The sequence below is a fragment of the Tympanuchus pallidicinctus genome, unplaced genomic scaffold (genome assembly GCF_026119805.1).
Source record: "Tympanuchus pallidicinctus isolate F22 unplaced genomic scaffold, pur_lepc_1.0 scaffold1, whole genome shotgun sequence".
Lineage (NCBI taxonomy): Eukaryota > Metazoa > Chordata > Aves > Galliformes > Phasianidae > Tympanuchus > Tympanuchus pallidicinctus.
Window position 1 is genome coordinate 47,252,458 of NW_026294618.1, and position 21,589 is coordinate 47,274,046.

The following is a 21,589-nucleotide window of genomic DNA, read 5'->3' on the forward strand; positions in this document are numbered from 1 at the left end:
GACCCTTAGTAAATGAGAAATCTTGCAGTGTTTTTATAGTGGTGATACATGGACCATTTCATTAGGAAATCAGTTTTACAGCTTTTTCCACATCCCTGCTCCATCACACAAAACTAGCAAGTGAATGTAATGGGTTTGTGGTGCCTTTAGGAAGAAAAAAAAAAAAAAAAAAAAAAAAGCTACTCCCAGCCAAAAAACAAAGTCTAACTGTAAAGCATTATATACCATTATTACAATTGATTTACAGTTCTCCTTTCATTGCACAACTGTGAGTACTCAGCATTCGTTTTCCAAGTAGCTCTAAACTCTCTGTACTCTTGAAGTTTCTGTTCTGAACTCCACCTCTTTTTTTCCCCCCAGTGGACACTGTCTTATTATGGTTTAGGGAAGAAGGCTGAAAATTTTGCCCTACTTTCCCACACTTTTTTTATACTCAAATCTTTTCTAATTGACACTTTAAACTTTTGTTTTGTTTTGTTTTTTATTTGTTTTGTTTTTTAAGAGATTCTGGTTTGGGAAAACAGAATTCCCTGGTAAAACTTCCTAAAATATTTCACCAGTTTCCTTCAGAACCACAGTGAGCCAGGACACGCAAGCATAAGCCACAGATGGATATGTTACCTACCCTTTGCTTTTGGATGTCCTTCAGATTATTTCAAATCCTCAATTATTGTACAATTGTTGTCTGAAAATTGTTGCTCAGTTCCACCATGACATCCAATGCACTGTTTACATTTCAGAATCCAAGGTTTCAGTCACTTGCTACGGATAAAAGTCAAGATATCCTTTAGGTACCTGGAGTGCAATCCATGGGCAACTAGATTTAATAGAAAAATTAAAAAAAAAATGTATAAAAATCCACACCTGATTTTCTATATATATAGCTAAAATGCTTGTAGACAGCTAGCACCCCTTGGTCTGCATATACTAACCTGATGCCAAGGGCATAGTCTTGGGATATGAGCAGTTCAGGTTGCTCCTTTGTAGCTTCAAGTTCATTCCTCATGTGCCTAGAGTGCTTCTGTATTTCCAGAACTTGTCACCTTAACATCTACTTCCATTTTAAAATTCAAAAGCTAAGTATTTTTGCACCAAAATACCCTGAAGAACTCAATTTGTTAGATACGATCTTAGCATTTCTCAAGTGCTTACAGAAAGTCTGGAGTGCTTTCTAAATTGCAGATGTAGAGCCACTGTTTACATATAGTCATAGCTGTTAAAACAGTAGCTGATATAAGGAGTTTGAGTTAATTCTATCTCAGCTGGAGACAACTGAAACTCAACCATTCTACATTAAGGAAAATCCTTAGAACAGCAATCCTGTAAGTGAAGACTGTCCTCTAAAGAGTTCATTTAAAATTTGAGAATACATCACATAGAAGGTGAAGTAGTTTGTCTGTGGACTAATTTAGACTTCCAAAAACACAGTGTTCGAGAATTCCTAGAGATCAGTCACATTTAATGCTCCCAGATGCATTTGTCCTGGTTCTGAGGTAGCCAAAATCTTGTAAAATTATTTTTATTTTCTCTTTGATGTTTTTATCTAACTTACACTAATTATTGCAGTCCTTTCAGTGTCATTTGTAGCAGGTCGTTTGTAGCACTGCACTAAAGCCTCCAGTACATACTAGAATTCGAACCTGACTTTATTTTAAAACTCTACACCTAGCTTTCAGGACTGCCTGTGGTAATGCTTTCCATATTTATCCTCACTGATTTTGACGCAGCTCTGGTGTAGGCCTGTGGAAGTTTTTATAACTATTCAAGAAATGTGTTTTGACTGTTGTTAGAGACATCACTTACATGGCAGATAAAATTGGCTCCCCCAGAGGGAATTAAAAGATTCTGAAGTTCTTGCAACTATTTAGAGGTAGATAATATAATAGGTTTGAAACTACATTTGGACTTTGACTTTCAAATTTGTAATCTTCCAGGTAAGTGTTTTCTCATCCTGTTAGCTATATTATGAGGCAGACTGCCCTCCCTTCTCCCTCTTCATCCCCACAGCTTTGTTTCTGCAGATACACTGTTCTCCATATTATGCTGTTGATTTACTCTGTCTCGTGGTAATGCAATCCTTTTTCTGTGGTGTGACATCACTGAACTATATGTGCAATGCCTTTCATAGTGGAATTGTAGCAGGTGCATCTGGTATTACAAAAAATAAGGCACTGTCAAAGAGAGAACTATATTTTCACACAGTGATTTATCTGGTAATTTATTCCTTAGGCAATCAAGCGTTTGATTGGCATGATGAAAACAAAGATAGTAAAAGCTAGGATTTATAGACATCAGGAGACAGACAATAAAACTATGATTCTTATGTTCTCAACTACTCTTAGATCACCGTGAGCCTCAGCAGTACATCATACTTCCAATTACCTGTGGCAGTTTTCATACCTCAACGACTGCCACCAAAAAAGGAGAGAAGTCAGCAGTAGATGCTTATTATAGGAGTGCTGGATGGCAGACTTTGCTTTGTTTTTAGTCCCCGTGGACTTGATGTGCATTGAGGTGGAAGATTTGAGGTAATTTTGAAGCAAATCTGGGAGGTGATGAGCAAGGGATTTGCAATACTGAAGCTGTTGATTCACTTTGCCCAGTGCTCACTAATGTGAAATATCTTGGAAGCAGAGAGAACCACTCCCTCCCTTCCTCCCCCAGTCCCCATGCATGAAAGCTTGGCTATATTTTCCTGTTTTGCTTCAGGGCTGTGAGGGAAAACATGCGCTGTCAACCACGTTTGCAGAATGCTGTTGTGCCTAGTATACGTGTATACTGGGAGAATCTGTGGGGTGTGTCTGGCATTTGTTTTTTTATTGTATTTTGAGTTGTTATTCTGTCTTTTAATGGTTACACACTCATAGTTCACAAACCAGCTCCACCCCCTGCCTCCCCCAGTCTCTCTATGTAGTTTTGGAATCAGCTTAGCTCTAGGTATTCTCTAATGGCAAGATTTACCTCAAGCCAGGCATTTTCCTAACATAAATATGCAAAATCTCCTTAAAGTCAGTGAAGCTGTGCCTATTACAACAGCAGATAATTTGGCATTCTGTGCCCATTTTGCATATTCTTGCAGGTGCAATGCAAAAGCAGAGTATTTGCTACGGGAGTTATCTCTGACTTTTCCAAAACCATGCCTTACAATATGACAGAGAAGTATCTAATTGGTAAACTTGAGAAAACGGCCTTCAAAACCTATCTCCAGTGTTCTTACTTGGACAGAAGCAAAACAGAAAATGAATTTTTTCTACAGAAATATATGACTGCTGGAGAAACCATCTGCTGTCTTAGAATGGTCTTCTGCCAGTGATGGAGGCAGTCGAAGGAGGAAGCTGGTTAAATGAAATTCTATTTCAGGAGTCAATTTGCTTGTACTCTTCCTTGACTGTGGTATTTGAGCAGACATAGCATAAGCGTAGCTGTAGTGTTTGTAGTGAAAGGAAGAAAGGAATGAAGAGGTGTGAGAGGTATGTCCTAAGATATTTTTTTTTAGAGGAGTCAAGATGAAATTGTTCAGTTTCACAATAAAGAGAATACGCAGTTTTGAGAGCAGAGGAACTCTAGGTTGATGTGACCACCACTTGTCATTTTAAATGTCTATATGACCTCAATGAATTCCTTTTACGTACACAGAAATTTGGAGCCATAATAATCCTCATCTCAAGTGTTGGTGCACGCAAGACAGGTGTAGGTGAAGGACTTTCACTAGTGAATATTCTGAAGAAGTTTCAGCGTCTGCAGAGAAAAGGAGGAAATTCTGGAAAGAATTAATGGAGCTGATGGGAATGGTTATAGAAATATTAGTCATGTGGCCCAAAGGAAAATAGTTTAAGAGATCTCAAGAGCAAAATATTAAAGAGACTTCTTACTGGGAGAAGTCTCCTTGTTTCTTCCATAGCATGAAAGCAAAACATTTTTACATTGTTTTGTAAGTAGATGACATTGCTAACTGATTCTTTCATCAGTCTTCTAACCTGTAGTACCCTATGCTTTGGTATGATGAAGTAATGAACAGTTTTTAAACTAAATCTGTGGTTACATAAATCATGGGGGAAAAAAAGTGATATGCTTATGATAACAAGTAGGAATGCATCTGAACACAAAAGGTAAAAACAGTGCTTCATTTTTTAATTTGAATTGCTTAAAATAAATCTGCCAGAAGCATTGCCAGCATCCACACCTTCCTTACAGAAAGTTTCTGTTTGGGGGCAGCCCAAAGGCAGACAGAGGTTTTACATCTCAGCTGGTTTTGTGCATATGTAACGGGAAGTGAATCAGGTGAGTGCAAGATTGTGAAAGCAGTGGGAAAACTGGAACAAAAAATTTTTTTGAATTAGTGGCAAACCATTTCTTCCTTTGGCTGAAAAGCAAAGTACTCGTTGAAAGGTGTGTCTCTTCCTGGATACTGAACTTGCTTTTGTATTAAACTCATCAGTTCTCGTGCTGAATTTCAGTAGCCATCACATCTATGCGACAATACAAAGCTCTGTGGCTGTGACACTGATTTCACTGATCTCTCTGCTCTAGAGAGCAAGCTGAGTAGAGGGTACAGCTGACTCTCTGCATGATTTGCTTGAGGGCAGCACTAATGAGAAACCCCTAATGTGAAATAAAAAGAGCTGGTAACTGGGGGGAAAAAATTCAATGAATGATTAAAAAGGAAGATTCAGCTCAGCTGCTCCCACAGGAAGTTTGCTGACCAGCTTTTTTCTTTTTGATATGACTACAGATCAGCAGTTCATACTCTGTATTACAGACCTTTTTTCTAAAGCTTGCTAGCAACACTTTCCAAACACTAGCAGCATGTTCTTGCTCAATATGGGCAGGCAGTTGCTGAATTTGTGAGATCAGAGTCTGGATGTTTATTGGTGGCAAGAGAGTATTTTTCTGTGAATCAGTAGTGTAAAGAAGTGAGTGTACTTAACAAACAATCAGAGGAAATAAATTTCAATTTTGTATCAACAAACATGGATGCAGTGTGATATCTTTAAGAATCAAATAAGAGTCTTCATTCTCTAAAGCAACACTACTCTCTTATTACCAAGTAGTTTCTGTAAAATTGTGTATCAGTAGATAAGGTGTTTTTATATCCTGCCTTCTCAAGTGACCTGATTCAGAGCTCTCAGTAAGAAAGACATAGCAGGGTCAAGGCAAAGAGCTGTTCTTCTGCCTCCTTCTATACAAAATGTTCAACCTGTCTGCACTACACTTTGATATCAGTTTTAATATCTTTCCATAGCAAAATAAGAAATATGTTTTCCTTTAGATTACTGAGATCTGATAACTTGTGTGATCTGATAGCTTTGACTGAAATCAGGTCATTCATTAATTTAACATAATGGCAGGGTGTTTGCAGTACCTTTTGAATAAGCAATTAAAAGGAAGGAAAGTATAGAAGACTGTTCCTAGAGAAATATTGGTAAATGACTGACCTTTATTTACTGTGAATGAAATTCAAGCTAAACATAGTTTATCTTTGTTAATGTTGAGGCTATATAGTCAGAAAAATGGCAGTTAGATATAATGTGTTTTATTAGCTGCAATGATTAGTAGCAGACAAAAGAAAAAGCAACAAAGAATTCAAGAAAGCCTTATCACACATCAGGCAATCAGTGATGGCACATCTTTTGTCTGGAGAATGTATGTGCATTTTTTCTTTTACTAGACAGGTATGTCTGAAGGAAAAAGAAAAGCAGAGTGAATATAGCCTGGGAGAAGTGAAATGTAAGGCAGTAGCTAGCAATACACCCCATGTAATCTTAATTCTCACATTGTGGTAAGGTATCCACCCCATTGTTTCTATCTGCCCCATTGTTAAATTCAAGTGTAAACTGGGCACGATTCAAGAATTATGTGATGTCAGTGGATGTTACCTGCATTCACTGTTTTTATCTATTGATGCTGCAGTACTGCAGATAACATTTCAGACCTTGGACTACTAGCTCCAAAGCGATGTTTTCCAGCTGATGTCAGCATTGCTGGTTTGTGACACATTCTGTTCATGCTTCCCTTGAAATTAGTGCTTAAAAGAGACAATTTCACATACTTGAAAGCATAGGTGTGTTTAAATATTTATGGAATTAGATGAATTTTAAAAATCTTCCTAAAAAAGACTAAGTGAGAATTTGCATCGTGAAGTACACATGCTGCAGGTAGAGACCACTATTTAAAACTGGTTGTTGAAATCATACTAGCATCCTAATTTGTATTTCAAGAAAAAGCTCTTTTTGTATGATGAGCCCAGGGTAAATAAAGCAGAGCGTCTGTCCCATAGTGAACATACAGTGCCATGTCCTGCTTGAGAAGGTGGACAAGGTCTGTATTTCAGACAGTAGGGGTTAAAAACATCCACACAGTCATTCTGTCTCTTGAAATATGGTAGTTAATGGCTGAAAGGTGACATCTTCATATTCTTGAATCTGCTCTTAAAAGTTGTTGTGGACCTCCTGACTTTGCAAAATCAAGTGGTGGGTTCAGTGGTAACTGAGATTCACTTGACAGCTTTGCACAAAATAGAGGCGGAAAGCTGTTTGCATGCAGTAGCTTTTCAATAGAAGCCACTTGCTCTGGGCCAGGTAGAAGCAACTCTTATTGGTAGCAGATTTTGGTCTCCTCCATCTGGCTTTAATGCAAACTAGCAGTAGGTTAAGCTCACCTGTTCAGCACTACAGTGGATAGGAATGAGATAGATACAGACCTTCAGGGTTAGCTATAAGACAAGATCAGTAGACACTGCTTTACACCTTCCCTCCACCTTTAGCAAATGTGTGCTAGTGCTGCTAACAAGAAGCATGTGCACAGGTGTGATGACATGAACGGTAAATTGAGAACAGAGGTGTTCAGTTGGATTCATATCCCAAGGTTTACACTGAAGAGAGAGCATCCCTCAAGCGTGTTATCTGTTACTGGTATGTGTTAGAACTATGCTGAAGTTCAGAAATCCACAGTGCTTGATAAGCATGCAGAGAATGCTGTTCATACAGTAGTGATGTCAGTGTTGGCTAGCTACGGCCTGTCTTTCCTCCCAGTGACACGAGAAGGCCATGTGCCGTTTCACCCATAAACATGCCAGAATGTAATGCCCACACCTGGGAGTACTGCCCCTGGAGATGCTCCCAGCAGCACAGCTTCTGATGTTGGTCCTTTCAGTCCTGCAGTTTGGCCTCTTGTCACACCTGGGCTGTAGACTGGAAGAACTGCTCACACAGGGGCACCCAAGTGACTCAGTCTCTCTCTTTGTGCAATTATATGCCCAGCCATCATCTGGTGGAGAACAGTGGCCACCAGTAGGGCCACAGCTGTCAGAAAATCTCAGTTGGCCCTACTGTTTCCCTCCTGAGTCTGACTGGAAAAGAGCCCTCCAGGAGAGAGAAACAAGGTTACAGCAGGGAAACATCCCATTAGGCTGCAAACTATCTAGGAAAAAAAAAACAACAAAAACTTCAGGTGTTGAAGTCATGTTTCCCAAGTGCGCTTTTAAAAAAGAAATTACTGAGTGATAGGTCAGTTGTATCCTGTATATATTATAGGCTCTTCAGTGGCAGAGCAGATGTTACATAAAAACAAAGGAGCTTGCACCAGTTCTGCTGGACTTTCAGCCCCTGCTCCTCTCTGTAAAGGACTGCATTTTGAGGACTGGCGGAGACGGTTTTCACTGTAAAGAGGCTTTGTCATGCATTTTAAATTATTAGCTCTCATTTTAAAAGCAGAATGCTCTTTCAGCATAGTCCTTTCCAATTTGTAATTTTCCTCATCAGTTCTGCTGTTCTTTGGGACTGCATGAACTGCCTGAGAGCTGTGTGGCCCTGCTGGTGAATCCTTTCTCTTCTAAAGACTGTTGCTGCTACTGACTGACCGAGGAAGCATTGAAAAAAATGCCATTCAATTGCTTACTCTGGTTTTTCAAACTTTTTTTTTTTTTTTTTTAAATGAAAGCTTTTGAATTTTTGTGAAACCCCTAAATTTAGTATTTATGACATAAGTAGCTCACAGGTAAAGACTGACTGAAATTCAGATCATTCAAAATTATATTTCTATTCAGATAGCCCCACTAGCAGACAAAGAAGTTGAAAGGGTAATGATCATTATTTGATAATCCTTACTGTGGCTAGTGACTGAGAGAACAAAAGAACAGATAATAGGCCCAAAGATAATAATAAAAAAAAAAAAAAAACCAACAAATTATATCATGTAAAATCAATGTCACACTATCCAGAAGTATTTCTGGGAACTAGAATTGCAATCTCCCCCATTACTGTTTGATCCAAATCTTTTCATTAGAAAGAAGCAGCAGCTGTATAGATGTAGTTCCCACTCTATCAAATGGCATTGAATAGTAATGTACCCCATACACCTCTTTAAATCTCATTCTTAATCAGAAGAATCCTATCTCTTAATTGTGTGTATGCCTTTAGAAAGTGGGATTCATGTTCTTAAATTTAAATATCTTTGCAATTTCTACTCAGGTGTTTTTGTTCCTTGGTGACATACTGATAGTTCCTAAAATATAATTTCATCTCAAAATCTCAAGGTCCTCTTACAAACATTTGATGTATTTCTTTTTTTAATTGTGGATCCTCTGGGTTTGTTGCTGTGTATCTCTGAAAAGACCAATTAAAGGTTATATTTCATAACAGTTATTTGAGAAAGCTCTTACCCAAGTCTGTTGGCAGGAAGACTGAGCTTCTTGCACTGCAGGCAAGGTGTTTATTTTTTTCCTTCAGAGGCATATGGGACTATTTTTCTAAGAAGCTAACAGTCCCCACAGGGGACAGATTTTTCATAAGTATTCTGCATGCAAAAGCCCCTTGATTTATATGGCCAGATTTTGAAAATCTGGCCAACTTGTGTATTATGAACATTCCTGCTAATTGGACCTGAAACGTCTGAATCAAAGCATATGTCTAGACTGCAGGAAAAGTAGACTCTGTCTCTGGCCCTTAATCACCAGAGGTGAAGACCAGATGGAGAATACTGTGGCTCTCTTTTGGCCCAGCTTTCCTTCCCATGGATTTGGAATGTGCAACTGAATCAAAGAGCAATACAGTTCAATTGTGTCTTAAAATGGCTAGCAACATCTCTCCTGGATTAGTGGAATAGTTAGAATATTGTCTTATCATCTGCCTGTTGGACACAGGGACTTTTATACATTTTCTATCCGGTAGAAAGTGCCGTTCTTAAATTAATAACCCCGTTATCGTCTTCTGAAATCTATCTTAAAATTTAAGGGCAAAATATTAGCAGTTGATTTGCTGTTTTTTCTTCTCTATCTTTACAGCTCCTAGATTGTTTTGTTATCCCAGTGGTGATACTGCTCTCCTGGTTCTTCTTGCTGGTACGATATAAGGCAGTACATTTCATTGGGATCGTGGTCTGCATTCTGGGCATGGGCTGCATGGCAGGAGCAGATGTCCTCGTTGGGAGACAGCAAGGAGCAGGTGAGTAAGGATTAGTGTCTAGTACTGCAAAGCTCTCATCACAGAAACTGTAATTTCGGTTCGGGGCATGGAAAATTGGAAGTTGGCAGGAAATCCTGTGTCTTCATGGATCCAAAGCACTACAGCATTCAAGGGTGCTTCGTTGTCAGGAGGGATAGAGAAAAAAAATGGGTCAACAGTTAAAATTCACCGCTTCTGCAAATGAACTTGCTCTGAGCATGCAATGCATGTCATCTTTTATACTGAGGGGCAAACTAAATGCTTGTAGTTCTGCTTAGAGTTAGCAAATCTCAGTTGCTTCCTTTCCAAATTGGCTACATCTCTGAGTATCCTGTCTCTCCTGTCCACTGCTGCTTAACTTTGCTCCTTTTTTGTACAGAGACAAGGTCACTTGCTTGGTACTAGAATACACCAGACCAACTGTACTAACTGAGTTGTAACACAGTCTCAAAGTAAAGATTTGGGATTTGTGTGCGTAACTATTGAGAAGTACCTTCTTGTGCATAAAATGTTCTTTTTCATGCGCAGGATCATACAAAAAATGTGTGCATAGCTATTAATGTAGACTAGACAGAGTTAGATTTCATCGATGAACTTCCTCTGTCTCATTGATTTCTAGCGCCAACACAAATGATGTGGGAAGGCCGAAAATTCTTTTCAAAGGCTGTAAATTAGGCACAGTTTTCATCCTTAATTAAAAGCACTGAATTGTGAGCTGAACATAATACATTGGGATTTAAAATTCTCTCTGAATACAAATGCAAGCACTCTAAGATCTGCATTTGCCAAGATGCAACTAAACAAAACAAGGAAGTTTGGTAAAGTATTAATTACACCTCCCTGTCCCTTTTTATGTCTGTTCTGAAGACTTCTAGCTTGTTGCTCTCCTCCAGAAATACCTTCACCCTACCTATAAAGGAAAGAATATATGTGGAGTCAGGCAGCCAAGGTTGCATTAGCAATGTCTGATTTGGAGGGACTGGGATTTCAGCCCTGGGTTCTGGGAGAAACATCAGGTGTCCCTATAATCTAGAGCATAATGTGCTTGGGCATGTGAGTTGTGGTTCAGCAGAGGCATGCAAGGCATTGGACATCAGCAGAAAAGGCTGAAAAAAACTGACACTTCGCAGTCCATCTGCAATAATCATATATTATTTGCTATATTAGTTACTAAAGCATGAATATAGCTGTTAGGAAATATACCCATAAAAAGAATATCTGTTAACATATGCTGTTGCTGTTTAATTTGGACCTTCACATGAAAGAATGTGTGCTTATTTCTACACAGAGAGAAGACATAAAAGATCAGAGCCACACATGATAGAGTTTGCAGCTTCTTAAAATGGCAAAATGAAATGTATTCAAATATAGGAATATGTTTCCACTTTCTCTTTAACAGAATAAAATAGAGTTGTTGTGACTAAATTGGCTGAAGGGGTAGAACTATGCCTTAAAAATCTGCAAATTAATATGAATATTGGCAGCAAAACAGAAGATCTCAAGAAACTTTACATTAAAATGTTCCACAACATTTATGGGTTATTTCTTGGGACTGGGCAAACAAAATAAAGGAGTTTTGATTGTAAAAATACAATCAAAAGCAGTGAATTTGTATTTGCCCTCAGTGAACTCCTTTGTTATTCCTATATTTTAGGGAACAAGAAGAATTGACTCTTGTTTGCCACAGTCCGTGAAATCAGTGAATTTTGAGTCTCACAGTCTTTAAGGGTCAGTGAGGTGGGGAAGAGCCATCACAAGCTGCTGTTTGGGGCCATCTTATTTCTGTGAAAATGTTCGATCTTGTGGTGTTTGACTCGTACATGCAAAGGATGATTTGTTTGTATCAGCAGTTCAGCAGAGACAAACTCTAAGGTCAAAAGCTCTTTCAGCAGTACTTCTCCAAAGTGCTAGTGAGTGGTTATAATAAATACAACATGAGTGAGCTCAGTGAGGGATGATTAGATCCACTGTGGAACACCAAAAGCATCAAGGGTAAGGTTTTCCAAAGTGCTGATGCTTATTTTAAATTAAGGGTATGTGCCATCATCTTCCATGGCTGATTGCAAAAAGGAAAATAAGTGCCAGATCTTAAAATGATAAATTGACAAATATGAACATACTGTTAGTCGAAGTGTATGCAAAGCTGAAATTCAATGTGAGACTGAATCTAGTAATGTTTATATAGAGACCACGTCTCTGAGTCAAATGATACTGGAGACTAGTCAAGTATTAGTAGGAGTGTTTTGATTATTTTCTCTATTCTTATTTGTCCCTAAGCAACTTTTCTGGTGCTTATAACTAATTTTGGAGACATTAGGGGAAATCATTCTTGATCAATCCAGTACCCTTGTACGATGCCATGACCAGCTGGGTAGATAAGGGGGGAACAGTGGATGTGGTGTAACTTTACTTCAGCAAGGTGTTTGACACTGTCTCCCACAACATCCTCATAGGCAAGCTAAGGAAGTGTGGGATAGATGAGTGGACACTGAGGTGGATTGAGAACTGGCTGACTGGCGGAGCTCAGATGGTCATGATCCATGGTTCAGAGTCTAGCTGGAGGCCTATAGCTAGCTGTATTCCTCAGGGGTTGGTGCTTGGTCTGGTATTGTTCAATATCTTCGTCAGTGTCCTGGATGAAGGGACAGAGTGCACCCTGTGCAAGTCTGCTATGAAACCAAGGTGGGAGGAGTGGCTGACACACCAGAATGTTGTGCTGCCATTCAGCAAGACCTGGATATGCTGGAGAGTTGAGTGAAAAGGGACCTGTTGAAGTTCAACAAGGGCGAGCATAAAGACCTACACCTGGGGAGGGATAATCTCAAGCATCAGTATAGGTTAGGAGCTGAACCACTGGAGAGGAGCAGTGTGGATAAGGACCTGAGCATCCTCAGGTGAACTGCACTTTGTGCATGAGGCAGCAGTGTGCCCTTGTGGCCAAGAAGGCTGATGATATCCTGGGGTACATCAAAAAGAGAGTGGCCAGCAGGTTGAAGGAAGTGATCCTCCCCCTGTATTTCGTACTGGTGAGGCCATATCTGCACTATTGTGTCCAGTTCTGGGCTCCTTAGTTCAAGAAAAGTAGGGAACTTCTAGATAGAGTCCAACAGAGTGCCACAGAGATAATGACAGGGCTGGAGCATCTCCTTTATGAGGAAAGGCAGAGAAACCTGGGACTGTTCAGCCTGGAGAAGAGTGAGGAGAGATCTTAACAGTGCTTATAAATATCTAAAGGGCAGGTATGAAGTGCCAGCTTTCTTTCAACAGTGCCCAGTGACAGAACAAGGGGCCATGAACACAAACTGGATCATTAGAACTTCCATATGAACATGAGGAAAACCTTCTTTAATGTGAGTGTGACAGAGCACTGGCACAGGTAGTCCAGAGGAGCTGTGGAGTCTCTTTCTCTGGAGATATTCAGAACCCAGCTGGATGCTTTCTTGTGCTTTAGGGAACCTGCTTTAACAGGGGATTAGACTTGATGACCTCCAGAGGTCCATTCCAAACCCTATGGTTCTGTGATTCTGAGACAAGATACAGGATTTTTCAATTCTTTTTCTATGACCATTTTATGACCATTGTCATTTCCATAAATTTCTTCTCACTGGGAAGTTCAGAACCTTTTCAAAGGAATTTCCATTATAGCCAGTCTTTCTGACTTTGGTTCTGCAGCAATGTCTGGCAGCTTTGTAAAGCTGTAACTCTAGTAGAAATCATTCAGTAAGCCTTATGTGCAGAGGGAATTGCATGCATCAGGCTGCAAAAACAGGGCCTCAGTTTTCAAGCTGGAACTTAATTTTGATCAAATCTCTCTGCATCCCTCTGGCCCAAAGTAATAAAAGAACCCAAGACTTAAAAAGATTTCAAACATTCTTTGATAATATGGTGGTTTAGTAGTTATATATATCTTAAAGTACTGAAAATATAATTTTCTGTTCATTTTTTGAATTAGGTACTGCTATGTTAATTTACCTCCTTTTAAAAAACCTCTATTATCATCACCCTGTCTACACCTCATCCTTCCTTCTCTCTTTATTGTCAAATAATTTCATGTGAGAATGAGGTCAGTATTGGGGTTGTAATGATTTCTTCATTCATTTCACAGGTACATAAAATTCTTTGTTGGCTTCCCAACTGAATGCCAGGGATGTTTTTGCTTAGATTTCAAAATGAGATGCAAACTGTCCCATTCCACCTGGAAAAAATAAAAGTTAAAATAATAAAATTAAAAGAACTGATCACTGAAGAGTTCTGTAGTTTTCATAAGTTTTTCTTTACATTCAGATTTTCTTACAGAAAAGATAAAATTCTTGCTTCATTTCTGCTAGATTTTCTTGTGATAATTGGATGAAAACTGTTACAACAGAACATTTGTGTTCATCTTATTGATTCAGATAAGAGCTACTTTGTGACTGCGTATTCATATCTACGGGGCAGAACTTACAACAGTTCTAGACAAAAGGTTGTTTTGACATGTTCTGATTTTTCCCCTGTTTATTCCTAGGTGAAAATAAACTGATAGGGGATCTCCTAGTATTGGGTGGAGCAACACTGTACGGCATCTCAAACGTTTGTGAAGAGTATATTGTCCGAAATCTGAGTCGGGTGGAGTTCCTGGGCATGATTGGACTCTTTGGCTCCTTCTTCAGTGGAATCCAGCTGTAAGTGAGCAGGTTTGAACTCTAAGGTCATTCAAATAAGTATAGTTCTGGCTTCCTTTGAGGTACTGTGCCCTACTCTTCAAAGGTAGCCATTTCCTGTGTAGAGTAAGTGTCTGCAGATTTGGGAAATTGTTTTTGATATCTGAGATAGCTGGATTTGTACTCAAATCCATCCATATATATATATATGTAGCTAAGTACTTTAATTCAATAACTGGTTTTCCGTATGAAAGTCCCATGAGGAGGGGGAAAACACATCCTTATCCTGTATTGCTTGAAGACAAATAAATATTTCACATATTGCTCTGGTCTGTGAACAGGAAACTCTCTACAGCCCTCTACAGTTCTGTTTCATACTTTTTAGAAGTTACTTAGATTGAAAAACACATATGCAGTCAGAAGAGATTTTACTGATTGATTTGTTTTGTGTAATTAAGAAAGATACGGCAGAAATAATGAAAATGTCCTTAAGAAATTGGCTTTTTCACTTTAAAATACTTAGCACTCAGTAGATTGGCACATGGATTTTTGGAGTCATATCCACATGTACCTAATGAGCAGGTACCTCACTGCCAGTATTGCGACACTGTGCCTAATATGCCTGTATTAAAAGTCACGCTGCAAGATCAACACATTTATGGAGATCTGTCACTGGCACTTGTCATACCCAACAGCTTTTGAATATTAGCCAAAAACAAGTTATTTGCCTGCACATCTGAGCTATTCAGCTTTAAGAACTGAGACTCATCAAAGAAATGGCCCATTGATTTCTACTTAATTAGTTCTGTTTCTTTAGATAGAAAGCTTATTATGTTTATGTAGAATCTGAAAACATGACTTAAAATGTCATGTTTTGGGTAAAGCATTTTTGTTACCTAAATTGTTCATGGTATGTAGGTACTGGCTTGTTCTAAAGTTATCAAGCAGTGCTTTTGTTTTGCTGTGCATTTAAACAGTAATATACAGGTCTCATATTCCTAAATTTAATTATAGTACCATTTCAACTCTTCTTGAAGATAGACACAATTAAGTGTCTATAATCTATTTGTCTGGGAAGAAGAATCTGGTGCTGGCACAAGGTATGTTCATGTACAGAGGACTCAATAGGAAAGAAACTCCAAAAGCCGTTTCTTTGCTGAAAGCTTTAAGGAAGCTTCCTAGGGGGAAGAATGTCTCAGAAATAAGGCTTTACCAGCATGCTGGGAAAAGCACTGGTCAAAGTTTGGTTGGCATTCGCAAAGCAGGGATTGGTCTGAAATTGTTTCTGCAGTTGCTCTCTCATAAATTGCTTCTTTCAACTTGCTGGCTAGACTCTTACTAACACAGCTGGTCTTCTCTGCTACATCAACACATTGCTGGCTCCTGTACGCCAGGACTCCAAGCTTGATTTTTACAGTATAGCTTCTTGTCCAGTCAGCTCCCAGCCTGTACTGGTTGCATGGGGCTATTTCATCTTAGATGTAGGAGTTCATGTTTGCTTTTCTTGAACTTCATCAGATTTCTGCCAGTCCATTTATCCAGCCTGTTAGGTCATTCTGAATGGCAGCATATCTGCTGCATGGGATGTCCTCTGTGAACTTGGTGACTGTGCATTCCATCCAATCTCCTACATTGATAACGTTACTCAGTTGTCAGAAGTTGTCAATCTGCTGATCACTACTTTTTGAACAGTTTTCCATTGATCCTTATGGATAGTCCACCCGTCCAATATATGTCCGTGTATTTTCAATCTCTAAGGATTTTTTGGGAAGTCATGTTGAAAGCTTTGCTAAAGTTGAAGTAGATTACACTCCATCCTCACATGCATTCCTTTTCCATTATCTATGGAGTCAGACATCTCATCATAAAAGGCAACAGGTTTGCTTCTGAAAAATTTGTGCTGACTGTTCCTAGTCAGCTCTTCATTATTAATTGCCTGGAAATGGAACAGTTATTCCATTATCTTCCCAAAGTCTAGAGTAAGATTGGCTAGCAGTAGTTCTTGCTCTTTTTGAAACTGGATATTGTTTTGTCTCTTTTTTCAGTCCTCAAGGAACTCCTTGATCACAACATCCTTTGAAAATTCATTGTGGTTCTATTCTTCAATGAATCAGGCGTCACTAAATGAAGACCTTTCACAAAGTTGCTTTTACCCCTCTTTGTTTCACAGATCATAATGAAGCACATATCGCAGCATATCAGTTTCTACTTCTTTTGTATTGGATATGGAATAGTATGAAAGCAATGTTCGTGTATTTAAATAACATCAAAATTTGCTTGCCATAGCAAGACACTGCAGTTTGTATTTACCGGATTGCTGATAAAAGAGACATATGCCTTCTGCGTGCAAAGACACTTTTAATTTAGTTACTCTGCAGACAAAATAATCTCATTATTCTGTCCACAGTATTAAATTTGCCACATATCAGAGGTAAGCAAATTAGAATTTTCAGGATGCAACTCTCTAGATCGTATTTATCTGGAAGGCATTGAGTTCTGTAGTTTTACTGTTAGACTTGGTCACCTACATACCACTTTTTGTGCTAGGTATTTCTTTTTACAGTGTGTGTAGTCCATGTTTTATGCTTGGTTAAAATAGTGCCCCGACTGCTGTGCAGAGTTCCATACATCTGTCAATCACAGATCAGAAACATCTGCTGTCAGAGTAAGCTTCCTAATTTACAGGGGTCTTTTTTTGTGATTGGGAAGAACAGACTTTTTGCCACTTGAGAATTTTCTGAGTCTGGTGTCTTGATGTTAATGTGAAGTAAGACCTACAAGATGTTGGAAATGGACTTTTGCAGCTTGCCCATCTCTTGTTTTGTTTCCTGACTTTCATTGCCATGACTATTTGCTCTGTCTCAGCATGTAACAAATTACAGCACTCTCCTCAAACCCAGCCTGTGATATCTGCCACCTGATGACAGTGATTTACTCAGCTCTCACTGCACAGCCACTCTGAAGGGTGAATAACTCAGGCAGATACATTATTAATCATTAACGTTCAAAAGCTTTCAGAATATTAAGAAGACAAGAGGACTGAACATGAAGGGGGACGAGCACTTTGGAACAGGTATTCAGAGAGCTGGAAATAAACCAGTGCAAATTGTGTGTTATCACATCTTATTACTGCCCTGAAGATCTTTCAAACACATAGGAATAGGGTGGATTAGCAAATTCTGATTGCATTTGGTTCCTACAGAGACTTTTTGTTATAAGGCTGTTTATGTTGTTTTGTCCAGCATTTGAATTGAATGAGTAGAAGTAATTTAACTTCTATTCCCTTTCATCACATTTTGCCTTCTCTTCTCTTACAGTGCAATCATGGAACACAAAGAGCTGTTGAAGGTTCCCTGGGACTGGCAAATAGGTAAGAATACTCTTTACCTCATTGAAGATAGTTGCTGAAGGAGGTATGGAGCCAACCGATTTTTGGAGAAGCAGGCACACACAAGCCAATGTTTGTGATTTTTGCACTGATGTCTGCCAAAGGTTGAAGCACATGTCTTACAACCATTCTTAACTGATTTGTTCCCTAACTGTTCTTCCCTTGCACCTTTAGGTTAAGCAACAGAGAAGTGCTTATGAATAAGATAATTATTCACATAGCTGTGGAGTAAAATAATAATGGTGTTCTATTCTGAGATTCAGTGCAACACTGAGACAAATAAATGAGGTAGTTACAAAGAACCAAGCCTTTTCAATGAATACCAAAGAAAGAAAATGAGACCTAACAAAAAACTTCAAAAGTTCTTGTAATACATATTGTAGTGTCTTAAACACATTTCCAAGGGACCATTTCTGTATGCAAGTGGTTAACTGATTTTCAATTAGTCTTGGTGGAATATAGCAGATATGTCTTTTAGATGTGTATGTCTTTAAGATGTGTAACGAATAGCATCATGCACAGTGAAGTTCTTACAGTGTTTTGCTAGTCAGTGAATTTCATTTTCCTGTTTCACTTGGGAAGCTGAGTTTCTGATCTAAGACTCCCTTCTAATTAGTCCAACAACTTACTTGCTTTGAAAGGAAATCAACATTTTGAACATGAGTCCCTGTAATTACTCTTTTAGCATTTACAACAGTAGAAGAAAAAAATGAGTGCTAATAATACAGACCAGGGAATTCAAGTTTTGGCAATCCATTGGAAATGGCTTGTTAGCTAGTATTAGAATGAACATCAAGATAAAAACTTGGAAGTGTGCAGGGGCAACTGACTACATGGGAATCCCTGAGAATAGGAAATACAACTCTTGGATTTCAGTACTGTTTTCTTTAAACAGACTTCAACATTTCCTCTCATTATCCTATTTAAAAAGAGTGCATCTTCCATAAAATATTCCATATAGGAGATTTGATGGTTGTGCTGTAGTACTAGATGGCATCAATTACACTGTCTATGCAGAACTATGCTCAACTGCATCCTGTAAATGTATTGTCCTTCTTTAAACTGCAGTTGTTAGCATAACTGCAGCAGTGTTTGTTTGTACTTCATGATAAGGAGTTCAGGGACATAGTTAATCCGATACCAATGGAACTAGCAATGGCCATCATGAGTTTACTTACTATACATGTAAATGTCATATATACTTTCTTAGGAGTTCTTTTGTATCTCAGTATCAGTGGAATGTGCCATTAAAATAAAATTTTGTCTATGACATTAAAATGTCATCAAAAGTTAGTCAGTGAGACCATCTTAGCAAGGTCATCACATATGTAAAAATTATGTAGTTAAACACAGATGAATTTGCAATAATTACATCTTTTTTTGTTCTTTCTGGCTTCCTACACACCTACTTGTTGTGCTTTCTATTGTATTGACAGTGATACAAAACTGTCAAGTAGTTACTGACAAATCTATGTCAGGGTGTTCACAGCGTTGTCCTAAGTAGTTATCTACTATAGCATACTTAAACCTGCAGAACAACAGAGTTAAATCACCAGCCTTCTCAATGGCGATGTTAAAGTCACAGCAGGCAACCTAATAAATAACTCAAGGTGGCCCGTTGCCATCTGCCATAATTGTGTCATGAAGAATGTACGAGCAACCTTTCAGTTGATGCAAAATGCAAATGAATTTGGAATATAAAGATCTAAAGCCAACCAATTTGCTCAGTGACATGATTTAGCAGAGGTTTGTTAGAGTTCGGGTAGTATGGTTAGGTTGCGGTTGGACTCGATGATCTTTAAGATCTTTTCCAACCTGAGCAATTCTATGATTCTATGATCTGTTTTGTCTAATGTGCTTAAAACAGACTGGGGCCCTCATGATTTTAATTTTCAAAATTCCTTCAATACATTGTATCATCTTTGCAATTAGTATGAATCAGTGTAGCTCTATTTAAATCTTCGAAGGTTTAAATGTTTTTTAAATTGCTGAGGATCTCATTGAACAGAGAATGATTATATCATGCCAATTGAGCAGTTTAAAGGAAGACCAGGACATGATTGTAGAATAACACATGAAAGAATAATGAATAAACAAAAAACGCTTTTGTTCAAAAAGCCAGTTTGATGATCCTGGGAGATGTTCCATGTTACAGAAGCTCTGAATGCTTTTGAATACTCTTTACTCCAAAGGATCAGTGTAAAAAGAACGGTTGATTCAATTTCATGCAAGGAAGCAATAATTTTTGGATTAAAAATGTCAGGTCTAGAACATGGAACATACAACAACAAACTCAGCTGGAAGAAAAGTTCCCAAGGCATGTTAGTTTTGTTGGGACTCCTTAGAGTAATCCATGGGGGTAGGTCTTGCTTGTTTCTGTGAAGATGCCCTATCTTAAGACATGTAAGGATATACTGGGGCACTGAGGCTTGTTGAGCCTGCAGAAGAGAAAGTTTCAAATAGCTATACACAAGGAGGCTGTTAGAAGGACAGAGCCAAGGTCTTCACATTAGTGCAGAGCATAATGCAATGGAAGGAGGATAGACAACAAGAAGAAATTGAAATAATGGATTCAAGCTGGATAAGAAGAAAACCTTTCTCATATTGACAGCAGGCAGGCAGTGGAGCAAGTTACCCAGGGAGGTTGTGCCAACATTAGCGGTCAGTCTGAACAAAGCCCTGAGCAACTTTGTGTGATCTCACAGCTGAGTCTGGTGTAAGCAGGGGTTGAACTTGAGACCGTTGAGCTCTCTTCCAACCTGAATTGCTGCACAATTCTATGATCCTGTGTTCCCAGTTCTGACCTTCACCACACACTCGCTCTCAACCATGCAGAAGTGGTGACATTGCTCATCAGGATGAGTGCTGAAAGTAAAGATAGGATTCCTTGCACCAGCTTTAGACATCTGGGATGTGGATAACTGATGTAGTTGGACAGAATCTTTTTATCACGAGCAGAAAGAATTAGGCATGACACAAATCATACTGTGCTAAAGCTGGTGTTTAAAAGAGGTTAGACAACCAGCACCCTAAAACTTCCAAATCTCCTCATGGGGCACCAATCCCCAGTATGTGTCCAGACTTAAGTGTAGCAAATCCCACCCACAGCCGCCTTCATACACATTAATCCTTCAGACCAGGACAGTATCTCAAAGCATGCAGTTCTGAATGATGAATTTATCAGGGCTTAAAACAGCGAAGTTCATGAGCAGATCATTGCAAAAGCACCTTCTAACTTTCCAGTTTCCTTCTTTCCCATGCCTGCTTCAGGCAGTCAGTCCTGGTGACTCAGTGCCTGGCTAGGCACATGTTCTGGCATTTGGGTCTTCAGCACTAGTGGTGATTCCCAAGGTTGCCATTAGCACTGCAGTGGCACTCAAGGAAGCTGAGACTGAAAGCCTTTGAATTAAAACATATTTCTGTTGTGAAAACTGGGCTTCTAGAAACGCTCTCTGAAAATCATACGTTACTTCCATCTTGATTATTGTCACCAATAGATGCTATCTATCTGGTGCATATTGCTTGCATTTTTACACTGTAAGTAAAATGCCACTTTACATTTACCTCTGATAAGACAAATACGGTTTAAAAAGCTTTCCACTGATATTGAAATGCCCTTTGGAAAAGCAACCTGTGGAATGCATATAACTGCCTGCCAAAGAATATGAACACCAAGACAGCAGTATAAAACTATACTGTAATTGAGAGTGTAACCCTTCAAAACACTTGAATATGCCTGTTAAATCCGAAAGGACTAACGGGCTTGGTGGGCCAGCTGGTGGTTTTCAGACTGTACTTTGAGAATGCTGACTTGAAAACTGTCTTGTTTTCAGCTGAAACAGAGTTATTTTCTTCATAGAGTCTGATGTGATGCTGTATTTTGGCTATAGGAGAGGAAAACAATGTTGATTACACATTGATGTTTTAGCTAAACAGTGCTGTACAGAGTCAAGGACATTTTAGTTTGGCCCAGAGTGGCCAAAGAGATAATCCACACTAAGTGGCATCATGAGAAAAAAGCACAGAACTGAGAGGAGTTGGCTGGGGGTGCAGCCAATGCTCAAGAACTGACTGCATTGGTCAGCAAGTGGTGAGAAATTGTGTTGTGCATTGCTTGTTTT

The 21,589-nt window shown here is 38.9% G+C and overlaps 1 protein-coding gene across 2 annotated transcripts in view; it reads left to right on the top strand.

The window, feature by feature from the left end:
* The window catches only part of SLC35F1 (solute carrier family 35 member F1), a 233,560-nt gene that overhangs the window by 186,115 nt on the left and 25,856 nt on the right, over nucleotides 1-21,589 (top strand). For both annotated transcript variants that reach the window (XM_052671701.1, XM_052671695.1), the window contains exons 4-6: nucleotides 9,281-9,440; nucleotides 13,945-14,101; nucleotides 17,398-17,450. In XM_052671701.1, the coding sequence (XP_052527661.1) occupies nucleotides 9,281-9,440; nucleotides 13,945-14,101; nucleotides 17,398-17,450 (370 nt within the window). The remainder of the gene's footprint in view (nucleotides 1-9,280; nucleotides 9,441-13,944; nucleotides 14,102-17,397; nucleotides 17,451-21,589) is intronic.